General features: G+C 35.2%; 1 protein-coding gene across 1 annotated transcript in view; it reads right to left on the reverse strand.

The window, feature by feature from the left end:
• The window catches only part of LOC115231385 (LIM/homeobox protein Lhx6-like), a 37,206-nt gene extending 19,682 nt beyond the window's left edge, over positions 1-17,524 (reverse strand). The window contains exons 1-2 of the mRNA XM_029801422.1: positions 16,979-17,524; positions 878-1,097 (exon numbers count right to left, since the gene is read on the reverse strand). Coding sequence (XP_029657282.1) covers positions 878-1,097; positions 16,979-17,524 — 766 coding nt within the window. The remainder of the gene's footprint in view (positions 1-877; positions 1,098-16,978) is intronic.
• Between the last annotated feature and the right edge of the window lie 775 nt (positions 17,525-18,299).

The raw sequence follows: 18,299 nt of genomic DNA on the forward strand, positions 1-18,299 counted from the left end.
GTTGTTTGTATGCAGAATGGCAACGTCTCTATCAGATTATCCATCAAGACACTTGCACGCTCCTCCTTGTTTTTAATTGCCACCTGGTCCTTGACTAGCTTCTACGGAGATCAAGATGGCCGGCCTTGTTCAACAATATCCTTGAAGGTTCCATAAAAATATCCCGAAATCTCTCTTCCTTCTCTCTCAAATAATATTATAAAATCATAATTGTTTCTGATTCAGGCACAGGACTTGCACAGTTGATGGGAAGGGTTTAGCTCCAGTCTGTAACCAGTACAATATTTTAGCGACTTCGAAAGAATAAAAGGCAAAGTTGAACTCGGTGCGATTTGAACTCAGAAATAAAAAAATTAGAAGAAAATATTTTATCTGACGTGCTAACGATTCAACCCAGCTCGCTGCCTTTAAAATAAAAATAAAAATAATACTAATAATACTAATACTAATAATAATGATGATGATGATGATGATGATGATAATAATAACAACAGTAATAATAATAATAATAATAATAATAATAATATAATAATAATAATATAATGATAATAATAATAATAATGCTGATGATGATGATGATAATAAAATAGTTGTGATTAATGGAGTTAAAGAACTATGAATTTCCTTGACAATGTTTAGGGTAAATTTTGTAATGGAGTATGTACGCATTAGTTGGCTAGTGATTATTTTATCAATTCACGAAAAATAAAAAACGAATTTGATTCATGTGGTTTATAGAGATTTAACCTCTGACCGAACAAAGATAAAACTAATAACTGCAAAACATTTGATCCTCTCTCTTTCTATCACCCTTATACAAACTCACTGCTCCGAACTAATACAATATTTTAAATATTGATAAAGAAGGGACTGTTACCTCTACCAGGACCGCCCTCGATGAGATCTATGTAGTGTGGTTTGCATAACAAACGGTCGCCACGAAGGGCGAATTCCTCTCCCGTTGATAGTTGACGTTTGCAGCTGTCGCATGCAAAGCATGCAATGTGATATGTGAACTCTCGCGCTTTCCGGACCCAGTCTTTGGCAAAGATCACCCGTAGACATTTTGGGCATTTGACACCAAATTCCCTGCAAGAAATACAAAAAACAAAAGAGATATTATATTAAATATAGTTAACTCATTTTCACATGCTTCATGAAACTTGTTAAAATTTTGAAAGAAAAACAAAGCATCAAATTACAATAAATGATATCTTTAACATTTTTGTTTCAAATAAAAAATAACGAATATGGTTTAAGAAAATCGAAATATAAAATTCCGTTGGGGAATTTGGATAAGTCGGTTCCAGTAATTCTTTTCGTATCATATGCACACAAAACACACACACAAGTATGTATGTATGTATGTATGTATGTATGTATGTATGTATGTATGTATGTATATGTGTGGGTGTGTGGGTGTGTGTTTACATGAAGGCGCATGGCTCAGTGGTTCGAGCGTGTATCTTACAGTTGTAAGTTCGATTGCCCGACCAGACTGTGTGTTGAGTTGTGTTCTTGAGCAAGACATTTCACGTTGTTCCAATTCACTCAGCTGTAGAAACAGATTGCAACGTCACTGGTGCCAAGCTGTAGTGACCATGATCCTTTCTCTTCAATGACATCGGTGGTGTAGAGAGGGGAGAATGGCAAGCATGAGCAACAGCTGGTCTTCCACAAACATGTGTAATGAATTTGTAATGTCAAAAGTTACGTCAGTGAAGTTATGTTAAAGGCTTATTTCATCAAGACTACCAAATAGATTCCCCGCCAATGGGAGAGTGCCTACATGACTCCTTAAATGATAGCAGCCAATAGGGCCCTCTCCAAGGAAACAGTAAAAACGAGTGGGGTGCCTCAGGTGTATGTCTAGGGAGCGATACAATTTATGGTAGCTCTTTCAGATGTGCCATCCGTTATATTGACAACCATATTTACTAGCTATACCGACAACACAAAAGTAGTACAAGTAATCAAGGAACCTTTCGACGCTAATATTCTACCGAAGGACCTAGATAATATATATTAATGAGCTGAAGAAACAGTATCCAATTTAATGCTGGAAAATTCCAAGCTCCCTCCCTCCGCTATCAGCCAGCATGTGCTAACATGCTGCAACAAAGATACTTGTCAAGTACAGTGCGTGGTCATGAGCAACAATGCCTCGTTTCACGTGTGTATCATCAAGATGGTGGCAATGTGCAGGAGAATGGCCAAATAGATTCTGAGAACTTTCACAACAAGGGACCAAGAAACTATTCTGGTTCTGTCTTCAGCTGTCTGGCCTACTGCTCTCAACTGTAGTCACCCCACAGTATCAAATTAATAGCGGAACATGAGGTGGTGCTACACTAGGAAGATCACATCAATGGAACAGCTGAGCAACTGGGAGAGACTGAAAGAATTACGACTTTACTACTTGGAACGAAGACGGGAGAAATATGCTGTGATATATGTAAGGAAGAACCTGGAGGGCTTGGCGTCGAACTTTGACCTCGAGAGCTATATCAGCTCCCGAACTGGATACCACTGCACTCTCCCAAAGGTCCCATCTGTCCCGTCTAGAACGAGGGCCATGTACTGCAATAGCTTGGGATTCAAGGGCCTACGGCTATTTAATATCTTGCCCCCCGCTACATGGAGCAGGGGCAGATATTTTCCAGAAACGACTCGACTTCTTACTGTCCAAGATCCCATATGAACCTTCATCACAGCAAAAAACTTAACAGGGGGTAGCATTATCGAACTCCATTCTTCACCAAAAGCCGATCACAAAAGAATGGCCATTGAAAAAAGTGATAACTCTGGTGGTGTCCCTACATGGCCGTAGTATTTAGGCAGAAATGCATAGAAAAATAAAAAAAAGAAAACAATAAATGAATATATATAATATAATATAAAAAATATTATATGTAATACATAGATATATAGATACATACATGTGTGTGAGAAATACATATGTAATAAATACATATATGTTAATACATACATATATAAATATGTAAATATAGATGGAGACATAGGTATATACATAAATATATACATATATATATATATATAACATACATACTTACACACACATGCGTGCGCGTACACACACGCAAAAAGTGAAAGAAAAATAGGGCAAAATTGAAGAAGAAGACTAATTTATATACCACATTTTACGAACTAAATTTTCTACTTCTTGAAAAAAAAAATATAATGAAACTAGCACTAATCAAGTAGGAAAGGAACTCCTAGGAAATATCTAAAAGTATCAGAAAGAAAATGAAGAACAAATATGAAGAAATGATAACTATGTGATCTGTAGAGAGTTCTAGCTGAAATAAAGGATTTACTTTAAGAGTTGATTGAGAGAACTATGTTCTTTTGCCTGTTGAGAATATTTTTTTTTTAAAAAAGAAAACTCTTGGAAATGTCGTCAAAGGTTTGTGTGTTATGTTGGGATCACCTAAGTATGTGTCAGTATTATCAAAATTCAAGTCTTCCAAAATGTGTGCGCTTGTGTATAACTGTGTTCACACACAAGCATGTATATATATATATATTATATATATATATATATATATATATATTATATATATATATATATATATATATATATATATATATATATGTATGTATGTATGTATGTATGTATGTATGTATTTATACTCTATGTAGATATAGGCAAAGTATTGTGTACTGACGTTTAAACTATTTCATATATGCTGTCGTTTCTCCATGTATCTTTTGCTTCGCTTATGCATACATACATACATATATACATACATACATATATATATATATATATATATATATATACATGCATACATAAATATATATATATATATATACACATACATACATATATATATATATATATACATGCATACATAATATATTATATAGTATATATATGTTATATATATATATATAAATGCTCTTGTACATATAGGCATACCTACACAAACACATACACACACGCACGCGCGCACACACACACACATACACATACATTTACACACTCAGAGATCTACACTGCTATGGTAGTTAGAGCCACAAGAAAAAGATCATGACCCGAGGTATATTTAAGAACTTTTTCTTTATCTATGTATCAATCTTTCCCAGATATCCTCCATGAAAGTGATGTTTAGACTCGCTTAATTAGCGTATTGTGTAGTCCAAAGGAATTGCTTCTGGCCACGCTGAGATGTTTTCCCCGGTTATCTGCTCTTGGTTTTACTTCTCACCATTTGGAGTGCTTCTTTGCCGACCCAGTCAGTCATCGTTGGAGAACAGGTCACGGCAGTGCTCTGAACTTACTGCTTAACTCTACTAACGGTTTTTCATGGCCCAAGGAGACTTTCTCTTCATTATTCCTATTGATCAACTTTGACATTGGAAGTTAGTGTAGAAAAATGAAAGAAAAGAGCTGGTAAGTAACGTTGCAAGTTCAAGGATGGATTCGGGAGTGATTCGAAGAAAGAAATTAGGAAGGAGCGAGAGAATGAAACACATTGTCACCAGGACTTCAGTTTGAATGAAAATAATAATGATAATAATAATAATAATAATAATAATAATATGATAATAATAATGATAATAATAATAATAATATAATAATATAATATAATAATAATAATAATAATAATAATAATAACAATAATAACAATATATCGGAGTTATTCAGTTAAATTAACAAGAAATGGTCAAAAATTATTGTCGTTGATGCGGCCCCCTGGTGAATTGAAAAGAAAACAAAATTAATTTCTTACTGAACATATCCACCTTAAAAAGAAAAAAAGAAACTTTCAAAAATGAAAACTAAATAAATATTTCAGTGATACTATCATGGAATTCTTTCATCAGTTTCTTAATTATTATATGCTAAAAATTCAATACCACTACTAATTCCATCCTTGATTACTGATAACTCCTTATCGCCAGCTTCGTCATCCCCATCGTTTCCATCTCCGCCGCCGCCGCCATGATTACCTCTACTACTATTACTAACACCACAGCCATCAACACCATCGCTATCACATTCACCATCATCATTACCAGCATCGTAACCGTTATTTTTTGTAGCAACTCGAGGTTGCCTTGATCGTTTGCAAAGCAATGTTGAAGGCTCTGATCAGAGAAAGTCTGAAAGTGTTTTATACTATGTTCGTTATTGAGCAAATTTCATAAATATTAGTTTTAGCGGCCCCAAAAAAGAGATAATGTGATTGTATGATATTCATGCCTTTTTTCTGGAAAATTCGCTGTCTCTGCATATATATATATATATATATATATATATATATATAACTGGCTCAACTAAGTATGTGTCAGTATTATCAAAATTCAAGTCTTTCAAATGTGTGCGTTTGTGTATAACTGTGTTCACACGCAAGCATGTACATATATATATATATATTATATATATATATATATATAGTTAATCCAAACAAGAAAACACAGAAAAAAACACAGCAACGCGAGGACGTGGAACAATTAAAGTATTATTTGACGCTCAGGAAAGAAGGGAAGGAGGGTTTAACGTTTCGAGCGGAGCTCTTCGTCGGAAACAAAGGAGAAGGAAAGATCCCGAGAAGGGAAGACAGAGGAAAAATTTTTTTATTTATATATATATATATATATATATATATATATATACTGTATGTAGATATAGGCAAAATATTGTGTAGAGACGTTTAAACTATTTCATATATGCTAGTGAAATTAACGCGCAAGTGGTTGAGCACACCACAGACAGGTGTACCCTCAACATAGTTCTCAAGGAGATTCGACGAGACACAATGTGACAAGACCGGCATTTTGAATTACAGATAAAATTCATTTTTGCCACCTGAGTGGACTGGAGCAACGGGAATCGAACTCGCAACCTTACGATCGTGAACCGAATACCCTAATCACTAAACCACGTGCCTATATATATATATATATACAAACACACACATACATACGTACATACGTGCATATACATATACACAAATATACATACACGCATGCATGTATGTGTATATATATATATATTTGTGAATGTATACATACACACACAAGAATGGTATAACACGCGTATTGTACTATTCTTATATCAGTCTTATGCAAAGATTAGTTCCACACGCCATGCAATATCTCCTACTGTAGGATAATATGTGGTAGTCAGATAACTGCATAAGACCTCTTAAATACACTTTACAAGGTTTTTACCCGAATTATACTAAATTTATATACATTATTTATGCATATAAATTGGTACTAAATTATATATATATATGTACAACAGGATAAATGGACTCAAAACAAAAGTTTATATATGTTTTCTATAATTTCTAAACAGTGGAAGTTGCAAAATGACTTTTTGAGAGACGAAAGTTTCATGCATTACAACTACAATGAAGAAGCTATATTCTTTGACATAAGGAACCTGGTATTTTGTTGGACACTCTACAGGATTAAAAACAAAACCTGTAAAAGGGTGGATAAATTCAGTAGAGTAATCAGCCAACCAACAGCTGAGAGTGAGAAACCCCTAGTCTTTGTTTAATACAGACGACTTCATCTGCATCCAATGATGTTATCTAGTCCTTTTGAAGCAAATGCATACGTTGTTAAATGGGAGAGAGTGGTTCTGTGTAAGGTCTTTTCTCACTTCTGTTAGTTTCAGGCATAGGCTTTGCTTGATTTTTCTTTTCAACATCTCTATTTATATCTCTATAATGTGTTGTATGTTATGGCTGGCCATAGCCGAAAAAAGGCGAAAATACTCGATGAATTATTTCATGAAGGAATAAAGATATGTGTCCACCTGAGTTGTAAGCTCTTTGAAAACCTGCAACAAGAGGAGCCCAATATTATTGCATGTGAGCAAAAGAGTGTTGATCCTTAGCAGAACTTAAAACTATATCCACGATACTCAGGCTTAAGAGAAGAAACGACGTTATTGCTCGAAATTGAATTGTACTCATCATATATCAGCATGTAGAGAATTCACGAAAAAACAAAAGACGAAGACAGGTGGTGTAGAAAACAAATAGATGTATTAGTATAACGCTCGGGAATTGAAAAAGTCTTTAACGTTTCGAGCCTACGCTCTTCCACAGAAAGGAACACAAAAACAAACAAGGAGAGAAAAAAAATGTGTGTAGTGGCTACCGATCTATCATGGCGAATGATAGAATATAATATATGTACTTACGACTAAGGTTTCCAGAAGCAAAGTCATATAATTTGTTACTCTAAGACCAACGGAAATCAGTAGAAGTGAGATGAGAAATAAAGACAGCAGGTAACCAACGTTAAACATTACCAGTGGCGTGTCTTAACTCATATATACTTAACACTTTAGTTTCCAGAATCAATATCTCATAGTTTTATTCTAATAATTAATATAGCATATCACAATTTGGATATCATATAAGTTGTTTGGTATTTTTGATTTGTTGTTGGTCTTTTTTTTTTATTTGAACTTCATCTGAGATTGACTTTATGTTTCTAATCTTTCATCCGAACACAACCTCGATTCCTTTGAAATATCCATAGTTGAGAATATCAATCCTATTTAAAGAATATACAAGTCTTTTGATAGTTCTTTGATTTTGATATAAAAGTCGAGATAAAACGTATCGAAAGGATCTATCGCAAATGGGTGGTTCTAAAGTCTTTCACATGTTTGGCTCATTGAATATTGTATGGCATTCTGTATTTTCTATCAGCAGAAATAAGTGCTTATGTGTGTGCGTGCGTGTGTGTGTGTGTGTGTGTGTGTATGAATGTATATATGTACGTATGTATGCGTGGCTATCATACGTGTGTGTTGTGTTTGTGAATACGAATATGTATGTATATGTATGAATGTATGCATGTATGTATGTATGTATATGTATATATATACATATAAATATATATACATATACACAAATACACATACATTCTAGTTTGTGTCAACGAGCATGCATTTATGTTCATTCATTTATGCATATATATGCATATGCATATACGCATATATATACACATATTTACATACATACATACGCGTGCGCGCTCACACACACACATTTGCACGTGCATACATACTATATTGATGCATATAAAATACAAAATGTAGGCGGCAAGCCAATGTAGATAAATATCATAAATATCATAAATATCATATACAAATCACGATTAATCCTTTTCTTTTTTTTTTTTTTTACCTTTACTGCACTTCCTGAATATCTTTCAGAGCATTGTCGTTATTCTTTTTATTTTTTTTAATGAGCTAACATGAAATATGAATTTATTTTATGTTGCAAATCGATTGGAAAACATCAATAATCGCAATATACTAAAGAAGCATAATTACTGAGCCTTTATTTGTCGTAGTAGTCGTTTTTTATGTTTAAATGCAGACGATTGTCGTAATCGCTGTTATCATTTATATATGATGTAACAGATATATTCGTATTTATGTCTGCGTTGAAAGAAATTCCAATATTTTAAATATAAGATACGACAATATCTTATGATGTTTTTTTTTTTCTCTTTTGAAACTCTACACAGACCTGTGGATAAGTAAGCTTGCTTCTCTAATCACGTGGTTTAGCTTTTGATTCAATCACATTGAACAACATACTTCGAAAAGTGTTTCTTACTCTGGCTTTGTATGGAAAATTAGGTCGACGGAAACTACAAGGAAGCTTAACTTATGGCTGTCTTCGCATTTGTTGGTAGGCTTAATTGGTTGTTTTGGTTTAACACCATCACGTAAGCTTTGAGAGCCTTTATTTGGAGTACAGATTTTGAAAGCTTTTAGACACGTTCAATGTTGCTAGGATAATTTGATATCTCAGTTCACAATACTAATACATTAGGCATGGTTTCTTCTCCCACACCCAGTCTTAGGGATCCTCCCTGCATAAAAGGCCATGGATGGTAACCTTGATCTTTTGACTAAGCCATACAAATTACTGATTTCTTACTTGGGCACACGGTTTCAAATTTGGAGACAGGAAACATTCGATTACATCGATCTCACTACTTGACTACTACGTTTTATCGACCCCTGAATGATGAAATTCAAAGTTGACTTCGGCGAAAGTCCGGAATAGCTACCACAAGACATTTTATTTGACGCTTTAATAATTCTGTCCAGGGATATCATTAAAAGCCCTCAAAATAATATCAATATAACAATTCTGCCTATCAATTAAAAAGCCCACTTAAACATTATATTAACATGACTGCAATTGTAGCAGTTAAACGGGTTTCAGCTTCAAAGTAAAGAGGTTTATTAAATGATAAATTATAAACGTTCTATTTCAGACATTTTTTTTACTGTCTTCAGTCACAGGGACATGTGGTTATTTTCAAATCAATCAATGAAGGGGCCTCAACGTAATTGATCAACTTATTAGAGATAGTAGCAAAATCTCTCTCAAATCACACTGTACGGTCTTAAAGAAAAGGATTCGTAATATTGCTCTAGATATAATCTCTGAAAATGGACTGGATAATGGTGGTTACAACGTCTTTAATCATTGTTTTACTCAATCAAAATTGTCCTTTGCTTAAGCAAAAACAGCATCAGCTATATGCAAAGAAAGTTAATCCATCCGATAAGAAAACCATCTTTCATTAATTAGCATAATATGTATTTAGTATATATCTCTTATCATTTGCTTGCTTCAGTCATTTGACAACGGCCATGATGGGGCACCGCATTGAAGATGTTTTAGTCTAATGAATCGAGCTTAGGACTTATTTTTTTAAAGCCTGGTACTTATTCTATCGGTCTCTTCTGCCGAACCGCTAAGTTACGGGACACACCAACACCAATACATATACGACGGGCTTCTTTTAGTTTCCATCTACCAAATCCTCTCATAATGATTTTGTCGGCCCAAGGCTATAGTGAAAGACGTTCACCGAAAGTATCATGCAGTGGGACTGAACCATGTGATTGGGAAGCAAGCTTTTTACCTCACAGCCATGCCTGCGCCTATGTCACGCCTATACTCTTTACTCTTTTACTTGTTTCAATCATTTGACTGCGGCCATGCTGGAGCACCGCCTTTAATCGAGAAACTCGACCCGGGACTTATTCTTTGTAAGCCCAGTACTTATTCTATCGGTCTCTTTTGCCGAACCGCTAAGTGACGGGGACGTAAACACACCAGCATCGGGGGACAAACACAGGCACACACACACACACACACACACACACACACACACACATATACATATATATATACATATATACGACAGGCTTCTTTCAGTTTCCGTCTACCAAATCCACTCACAAGGCATTGGTCGGCCCGGGGCTATAGCAGAAGACACTTGCCCAAGATGCCGCGCAGTGGGATTGAACCCGGAACCATGTGGTTGGTTAGCAAGCTACTTACCACACAGCCACTCCTGCGCCTATGCCTATATAACTAATCATTAGATATCTTCGCGATAATGATCGTATCTTCTAACCCTACTGAATCCATTTAAACTCTAATACAAATACATTGTTCATGTCTCCAGTATCTTTCTGCAGAGCTTCACGTTAAACACCATCTATAAAGTTTGTTTTGTAAGTCGGGATTTTAAACCGGGCAACTGATTAAGCCTACGATTGCATACGTTTCCCAGTTGATAGTTGTTGCGCTTTCTTTCTCTATCTGACACATACTCGTTGTTCCGTTGACTCAAAGATGGTAGGGCCGAGGAGGCGGCCATGTCTGCTCCCAATTGCAGAGATACGTAAAACAAGGAAAGCGTGGTACTAGTCATCAGGTCATACACGCTTGCAAGAGACAGCTAACAGGAGCAATAACATATATATTCCATTCTATCTATGTAGACTCATACATCTTATTATTATGTACACACACACACACATGCATACACACATACACACGCACACACAAACACAATATATATATATATTATAATGTTATTATAATATTATATATATATATATATATATAATATATATATATATATATATATATATATATATATATATATATATATATATAAGCAATGAAAAATTGTAAAAATGCAGAATGCTCGATTGAAAGAAAATTTTAATGAATTGAGAAAATGAAAAAATATAGAAATATATATTTATTCAAACCGGTTTTCGTCATAGTTTGACTTATCAAGAATAGTTAGGTGAATGCATACATGCATACACACACATACCATATGTGTGTGTGAGTCTGTATACACATGTGTATATATATATATGTATATATATATATTTATAATGTATACATACACCACACATACACACACACATGTATGTATGTGTATGCATATTTCGCATAGAGAGAGGGGGGAAATAAAGTGAAAGAAATATACAGCGATACGATATTCAGCATAAGAGGTACAAGATGAGTCCTTATACTGAGCTTGGTGACAGGCAATAAGTAGACTGCGATTATATTAATAAACTTTCGAAATTAATAACATATTCATTGCATATATATAATGATTAATTCTATGTATTTAACTTTATTCTAAGGTAATAAATAGTTTTCGTTTGAAAGTTAGTGTTCATTACATCATTTTCTATACGCACGAAGAAACTCAGGAAAAGCGGAAAAGGTTTTTGTCCTCTTCTTCAGAAAGGAATGAGAAGAGGAAACAATTGGAGAGACGAAAAACAATGGAGAGAAAAAAAAAAGCGTCTGGATTTACGTTTTCACACACAGCCACCGATCTATCTATCTATCTATCTATCTATCTATCTATCTATCTATCTATCTATCTATCTATCTATCTATCTATCTATCTATCTATCTATCTATCTATCTATCTATCTATCTATCATCTTAGTTTCAAATTTTGGTACAAGGCCGGTATTTTGACCTCAGAGCTCATTATGTACTCATTTTATCGACCTCGAAAATATGAAAGGCAATGTCGACTTCGGCCACCAAGCAACTTGCCTGGCGTGCTAACGGTTCTGCCAGCTCGCTGCCTTTATATCATACATACATACATACTACATACATACATACATACATACATACATACATACATACATACATACATACATACATTCACATATACATGCATACATACATACATACACATACATACATACATACATACATACATACATACATACATACATACATACATACATGCATACATACATGCATACATACATGCATACATACATACATACATACATACATACATTCACATATACATGCATACATACATACACATACATACATACATACATACATACATACATACATACATTCACACATACATGCATACATACATACATACACATACATACATACATACATACATACATATTACGCATTCAGACGAAATATTCAATAATAATTTTTTTAAAAAGAATTGTTTTTTCATCTTGAAGGCATATTTAAAATCTCGTCTTTATCCATGTAAAAACAAAAACAAAAAAAATTAAAAACATAGCTTAATTCACACTGTTTCATATTGAAATTTAACTTTGAGGGTTGATAATAAACAAACATGGGATGGGCACGGAGGCTACCAAGCGTTGTAGAGACAAATAGTCGCCTAATAATTAAGCTTGTTTGGTATAGGTATGTGATGGAGCTTTTTTTTTTCTTGTTTTGTTACCTTTTCAGGTTCTTTTGATTTTTCATTCGGTTGTGAAGTTACTTTAGTTCTTAAAAAAACATGCAACTTTTATTCCTTATATCCAGTTTAATAGACAAGTATACATCACAATCAAATATATAAACATGCTATAGATTAAAAGGAGATAATACAAAAATTCCCTTTTTTTGTTGTCTCAGTACGTATCAACATTTATTAAGGCGGCGAACTGGCTGAATCGTTAGTACGCCAAACAAAATGCTTCTCAGCATTCCTCCGTCTTTATATTTTGAGTTCAAATTCCGCCCAAGTCGACTCTATTTTTTTTATCCTTTCGGGGTCAATAAAATAAGTACCAGTTGAGCACTGAGGTCGATTTAATCGACTTACTCCTTCCTCCGAAATTGTTGGCATTGTGTAAAAAATTTGAAATCAGTATATCAACATTAATAAGGCAGCGAGTTGGCTGAATGGTTAGCACTCTGGGTAAAATGCCTCGCGGCATTTCGCCCGTCTTTACATTCTAAGTTCAAATTCCGTCGAGGTCGACTTTACTTTTTGTCCTTATATTCCCTTCCAAATGTGTCAGATACAAACATACATACAAGCATACACACACACACACACACATACATACATACATTTACTTTTTATCCTTTCGGGGTCGATAAAATAAGTACCATTTGAGCACTGGGGTCGATTTAATCGATTTACTGCTTCCCCCGAAATTGCTGGCCCTGTGCCAAAAAATTGAAACTAATATATCAACCCTTATTAGACAATAATAATTTCACTTAAATAGGTATTCAAATTTTGATAAAAAATATTCCCTTCCAAATGTGTCAGATACAAAAATACATACAAGCATACATACATACATACATACATACATACATACATACATACATACATACATACATACACACATTCACACATACATAAATACATACATACATACATACACACATTCACACATACATAAATACATACATACATACATCCATACATACATGCATACATACATACATACACACATTCACACATACATAAATACATACATGCATACATACACACATTCACACATACATACATACATACATGACAGCTTGTGTTGAGTTCCACGATTCTTGTGGCTCAAGCCAGGGAAAGATAACTCCACTGATGCGCACTCGATAAAAGTGCTCGAAGACAAACTCATTAATGGTTTATGGGTCACAGCGTGACTCAATCTCACCTTTTGTTATTACCTTTTTACTTGTTAAATTTAAATTTGCCTGGAATGCATACAGTGCAACGCAGACGTCTTTGATCAAGCTTAATACCAGCAGCTGTTTGTTTAAGACTTGGATACGTTGAATCAATATATATATATATATATAGTTTTAGATGGGTGAGCGAGGAGCAGTATTTACTGTCTGATTGCAAGAATTTCTTTAGAAATATTTCCTGTTTTTATCCAAACGACAAAAAGAAAAGAAAAAGAAAAGAACAAAATCAAAAAGCAACAAAAAGCAATATAAAACAAGACAAAACAACAAAAAAAGCAAAATAAAAATAAGAAAAAGCCTAACAAAACAAAACCACATTTGTAAACAAAAGGACGCATTGAGAATCCCCTGTAGTTATTAACAACAACAAAATCAACAACAGCCACAACAACAATAAAAAATAACAGCAACAACAACAACAGCAAAAATCTACAACAATTACTATAATTATCTTGCTCCTTAATATCATCATCATCATCATCATCGACAACATTATCACGAAAATCACTCCTCCCACCACCACAACCACCACCACCGCCGCCCCACCGCCGTCGCCACCGCCACCGTCGTCGCGGCCATCGCTATCGCCAACGCCACCACGTTCAACACAGAGTTAGTAGTTCTGTTGACTTAACGTAGTTATTTGTATTTATGATCAGAGGTTGGTATGGATCATGTTGGCTTTCTTGTTGTTATTGTTGTTGTTGATAGGAGTAAATTGAATGGCGTTTCTGCTTAGTCAAGAGTTTGTTTACACATTCACACTTCTTTATGTCTGTCTTAATTTCCCTTCATACATACTTACATATATACAAACACATACACACTCATATATATATATATATATATATATAGACACACATATATGTGCATATATATACATACACACGCACGCACATATATATACATACACACACAGGACATATATATATATGCATATAGATACACTCACACATACACAAGCACACACACACACACACACATATATATAAGACAAGTACATGAATATGGAGATTAGTACACCTGTATGTTTTTTTTTAAATTTCTACTATCAATTATACAGTATCTTTCAGTTAAATATCACTGACGTACATTCTACTGCATAGAAATCTCGCAATTGCATTTGCATCCAGTTACTTTCGACTGGTTATTAGTCTATGTAACTTTATTCAAGGTCTGTTCACTGGCGTGGACTGAAGCATAGTTTAAGTTTCACCTTCTGCTAAAACGTTAATCGGTTGCTTAAACGTACTTTCTTTATTTTATATTATTGACTTTTCAATTCATTCGGACTTACCCTTATGTGGTGGCTAACCTGTGAATTCCTTACAGCAATGTAAACAACTTCATTGAGGTAATTCCAGCATAATGGGTAGGTATACAGAGGAGAGTTCGTTACGTAATACTTGCATAACGAGCTTCAGCTAATTTAGAAACATATGTAACTTACGTTTTACCTGTTCTATTCCTTTAAATTTTGGATTTCATTCGCATTTCTATCAGCACTAGTTGCTAACTGATTTGTATAGAAAGTATCGGCTTCGTGTTTCGCATTGAAGTCGAGTGCCAATCTCGCTGCGAGCACATCGGTCACGATGCCTTTTCTAAACACCTTATCTGGCTTCCTGACTAACTCTATCATTACTTAATTTCTTTTTATGTTATTCATTTGGTAAACCTCATTGATAATATTCTAATCATCCTCTTCAGAGCGAACCACCATTTGTTGTTGACGATTGACTCCGTCAACGCTTCATTAACTAATTCGCTAATCCGGTCTCTAAAATCTTTGCGCGTCTAGAAGGACGTATTCAGCTTCCAGTTACCAGGTCCATGTCTATGGAGACTAAATTGACAGTCGACTACTTTAAATTGTGAATAATTTATGCTATCCTTTAATAATTTATGCTATCGAGAAACGATCTGGATGACCCGATGCGGTTTGACCAGGCCTACACTGGCACATCAAGGAAATCCAGTCGATGCCCGTCAGACAGTTGAAACCGTCTCAGCAGGTTTACGAGGGTTTCACACTCTCACCCCTGTCTGTTAAGTCCATACAGTCCTAGCGTGCATCTACGATCCCGTGCCAGTCTCCCACTAATAATGAAGAATGGCACGTTCCCAGAACAGTTTCCAGATGCTTGAAGAAATCTGGTCGTCCTGCCCCTGTCGAGTCATAAACGTCAACTGGCCTGAAAGCGTGTTCTTCACTACGGGTCACGTCCAGCACCACCGACTAACCTTCCGGGTATTGTTCTTATCACGAAATAAGATGGCGACTCTGCTTCCTGTTCTCGGACGACTTGGAGATAAGTACATATAATCTCCGAAAATGTGTTCGAAGTCTTTCTCATAGCCCAGAAATTCTGGTCTCACTGATGGCCTGCACATCAACGTTCAGTGACCTGAAGTCGTTGAGCAGATGATCCTACTTCCCAGGCGACCCCAGGCTACATGCATTCACACTGCGTATTCTGAACAAGATCACGTTCCTGGGATAAAAATAAATGTGACAAGGAAAACCTACTTGGAAAATCTTTTGTGGTTTGTCTGTCTCTTCGGTTTGATTAGGGTATCTCCACTAACAAATCACTAAGTATTCGGTTGGTTACGTTCCCTCGAAAGTTTCTTTTGGGGGTTTAATTTTTAAGTGTGTGTATGTGTCTTGTGCAATTCGGATTATTTGTATGCACGTAGATATGGTGATTGTAGGTGTTATAAAATCTGTTTGTGTTATGTTGGTGTGTGTTTTTATGTAATTCATGAAATCTGCGGAGTTTTTTTGTGCTTTTTGCCATGTAGTGTGTTATGCTGCTTTTAAAAAATTTTGTGTTTGCTTTTGTTGCTGTTGCTGATTTTGTTGTTATTGTGCATGTGAGAGGGGTTGTGCTTGTGGTGTTGGTGGTGTAGTGGCATTTCAGGTGTTTATGACAGTGGTGGCGTGTTTGTTTTCTGCTTTTTTTTTTTTTGCCTTGCGGCTTTTACTTTTTTCGTCTCGGATGAAGTTTGTTTCTTTATCTGTTGTTGATTTGTCTTTCTGTTTGTCTTTTCTCCTTTTAGTTTTTCTTTTCCACTCCTCGTCCTTTTAATAGAAACGCTGCATGTCATGTTTGACCGTTCGAAATTGAGAAGTGGCAAACCTTGTACTGGCGTTGAGAAATGACTTGAGGAATCCGTTGTTGCTTTGGTGGGAACTGGTGTTGCAGTGGCTGTTGTTGTTGTTGGAAATTTCTACTGTTTCTATTAATGTTGCAGCTCGTGTTGTTGGCGGGGGTTGTTGTTGGTGATTGTTTTGTTGATGACGGTGTTGTTGACGATGGTGTTGTTGCTTTTTGGACTTTGGTGGCTGTTGTTGGTGTATTTCTTGGTGTTGGGAGAAGAGAGGTTATCTTCTCTTTCGCCTTCAATTTAGGACAGAAAGCTTTTAGGCATGTGGTCGAAAGGCAGATGTAACACACGAATGACTTCAGTTTCTTTACGTTTTTATCATTGGTGTCGTTGCTGTTGGGTTCCGCAATTTTTCTCGTGTGATTCACTTCAATCTGAGCGTTATTGTTGTTGATGAAGTTGTTGTTGACAGAATTGGTCTTCAAGAGTTCTTTCTTGAAATATTCTGCCTTGTCAACAATTTCAACGTTGCTCTTGTTTAAAATAGACTTGTCTGTTTTTTTCTTAGGGGACGACATAACGCATCGCCCTCACCCCTCTTTCATTATGATCTGCTGACGCTCCTCACTTTCTCCCCCTCTCTCACATAAAAGAGTCACAACGTCGATCGAAGTTTTCTCCGTGGATGGAGAAAACGAAATTTTTTACAATACTAGCAAAACTAAATCGAGGTATCCTCCAAGACTGTGGAACAACACACGAAAGGAAACTCATCAGCTGATTGTAATTAACTTGCTTTCTACGGTGGTACAAATTCCCAAACTGGATACAACAGTTATGAATGGTTTTGCTTACGAAATTTACAGGCTATCGAGGTCAAACAACAACAACAACACTAGTTGCTTTATATATATGCTACATATATATGTTACATAATCAGAGTCAAACATGGCTGCGTATCTCCTACGACAACGTGAACGGCGATAATGATTACGACGACGCCTCACTTTGGCATTCCTTTTCTTAGTTTCTCTTTTAATAATAAAAGGATCAAGAACAATTCTTATACTTATCTTTTTATTTATTTATTCAAACTCATCCTACATCCATCAACACTATATCTTTATTTCGTAAGCATCTTCATGTTTTACTGACTCTTCCGCCTGCATGCTCTTCTTCATTCGTTTTCCTTCCACTTATGATATGTTTTCTTCTTCTTCTTCTTCTTTTCTTCTTCTTCTTCTTCTTCTTTTCTTCTATTTCTTCTTCATTCTTCTTCTTCTTTTTCTTCTCTATTTCTTCTTCTTCTTCTTCTTCTTCTTCTTCTTCTTCTTCTATTTCTTCTTCTTCTTC

This window comes from Octopus sinensis, unplaced genomic scaffold (genome assembly GCF_006345805.1).
Source record: "Octopus sinensis unplaced genomic scaffold, ASM634580v1 Contig18387, whole genome shotgun sequence".
Classification (NCBI taxonomy): domain Eukaryota; kingdom Metazoa; phylum Mollusca; class Cephalopoda; order Octopoda; family Octopodidae; genus Octopus; species Octopus sinensis.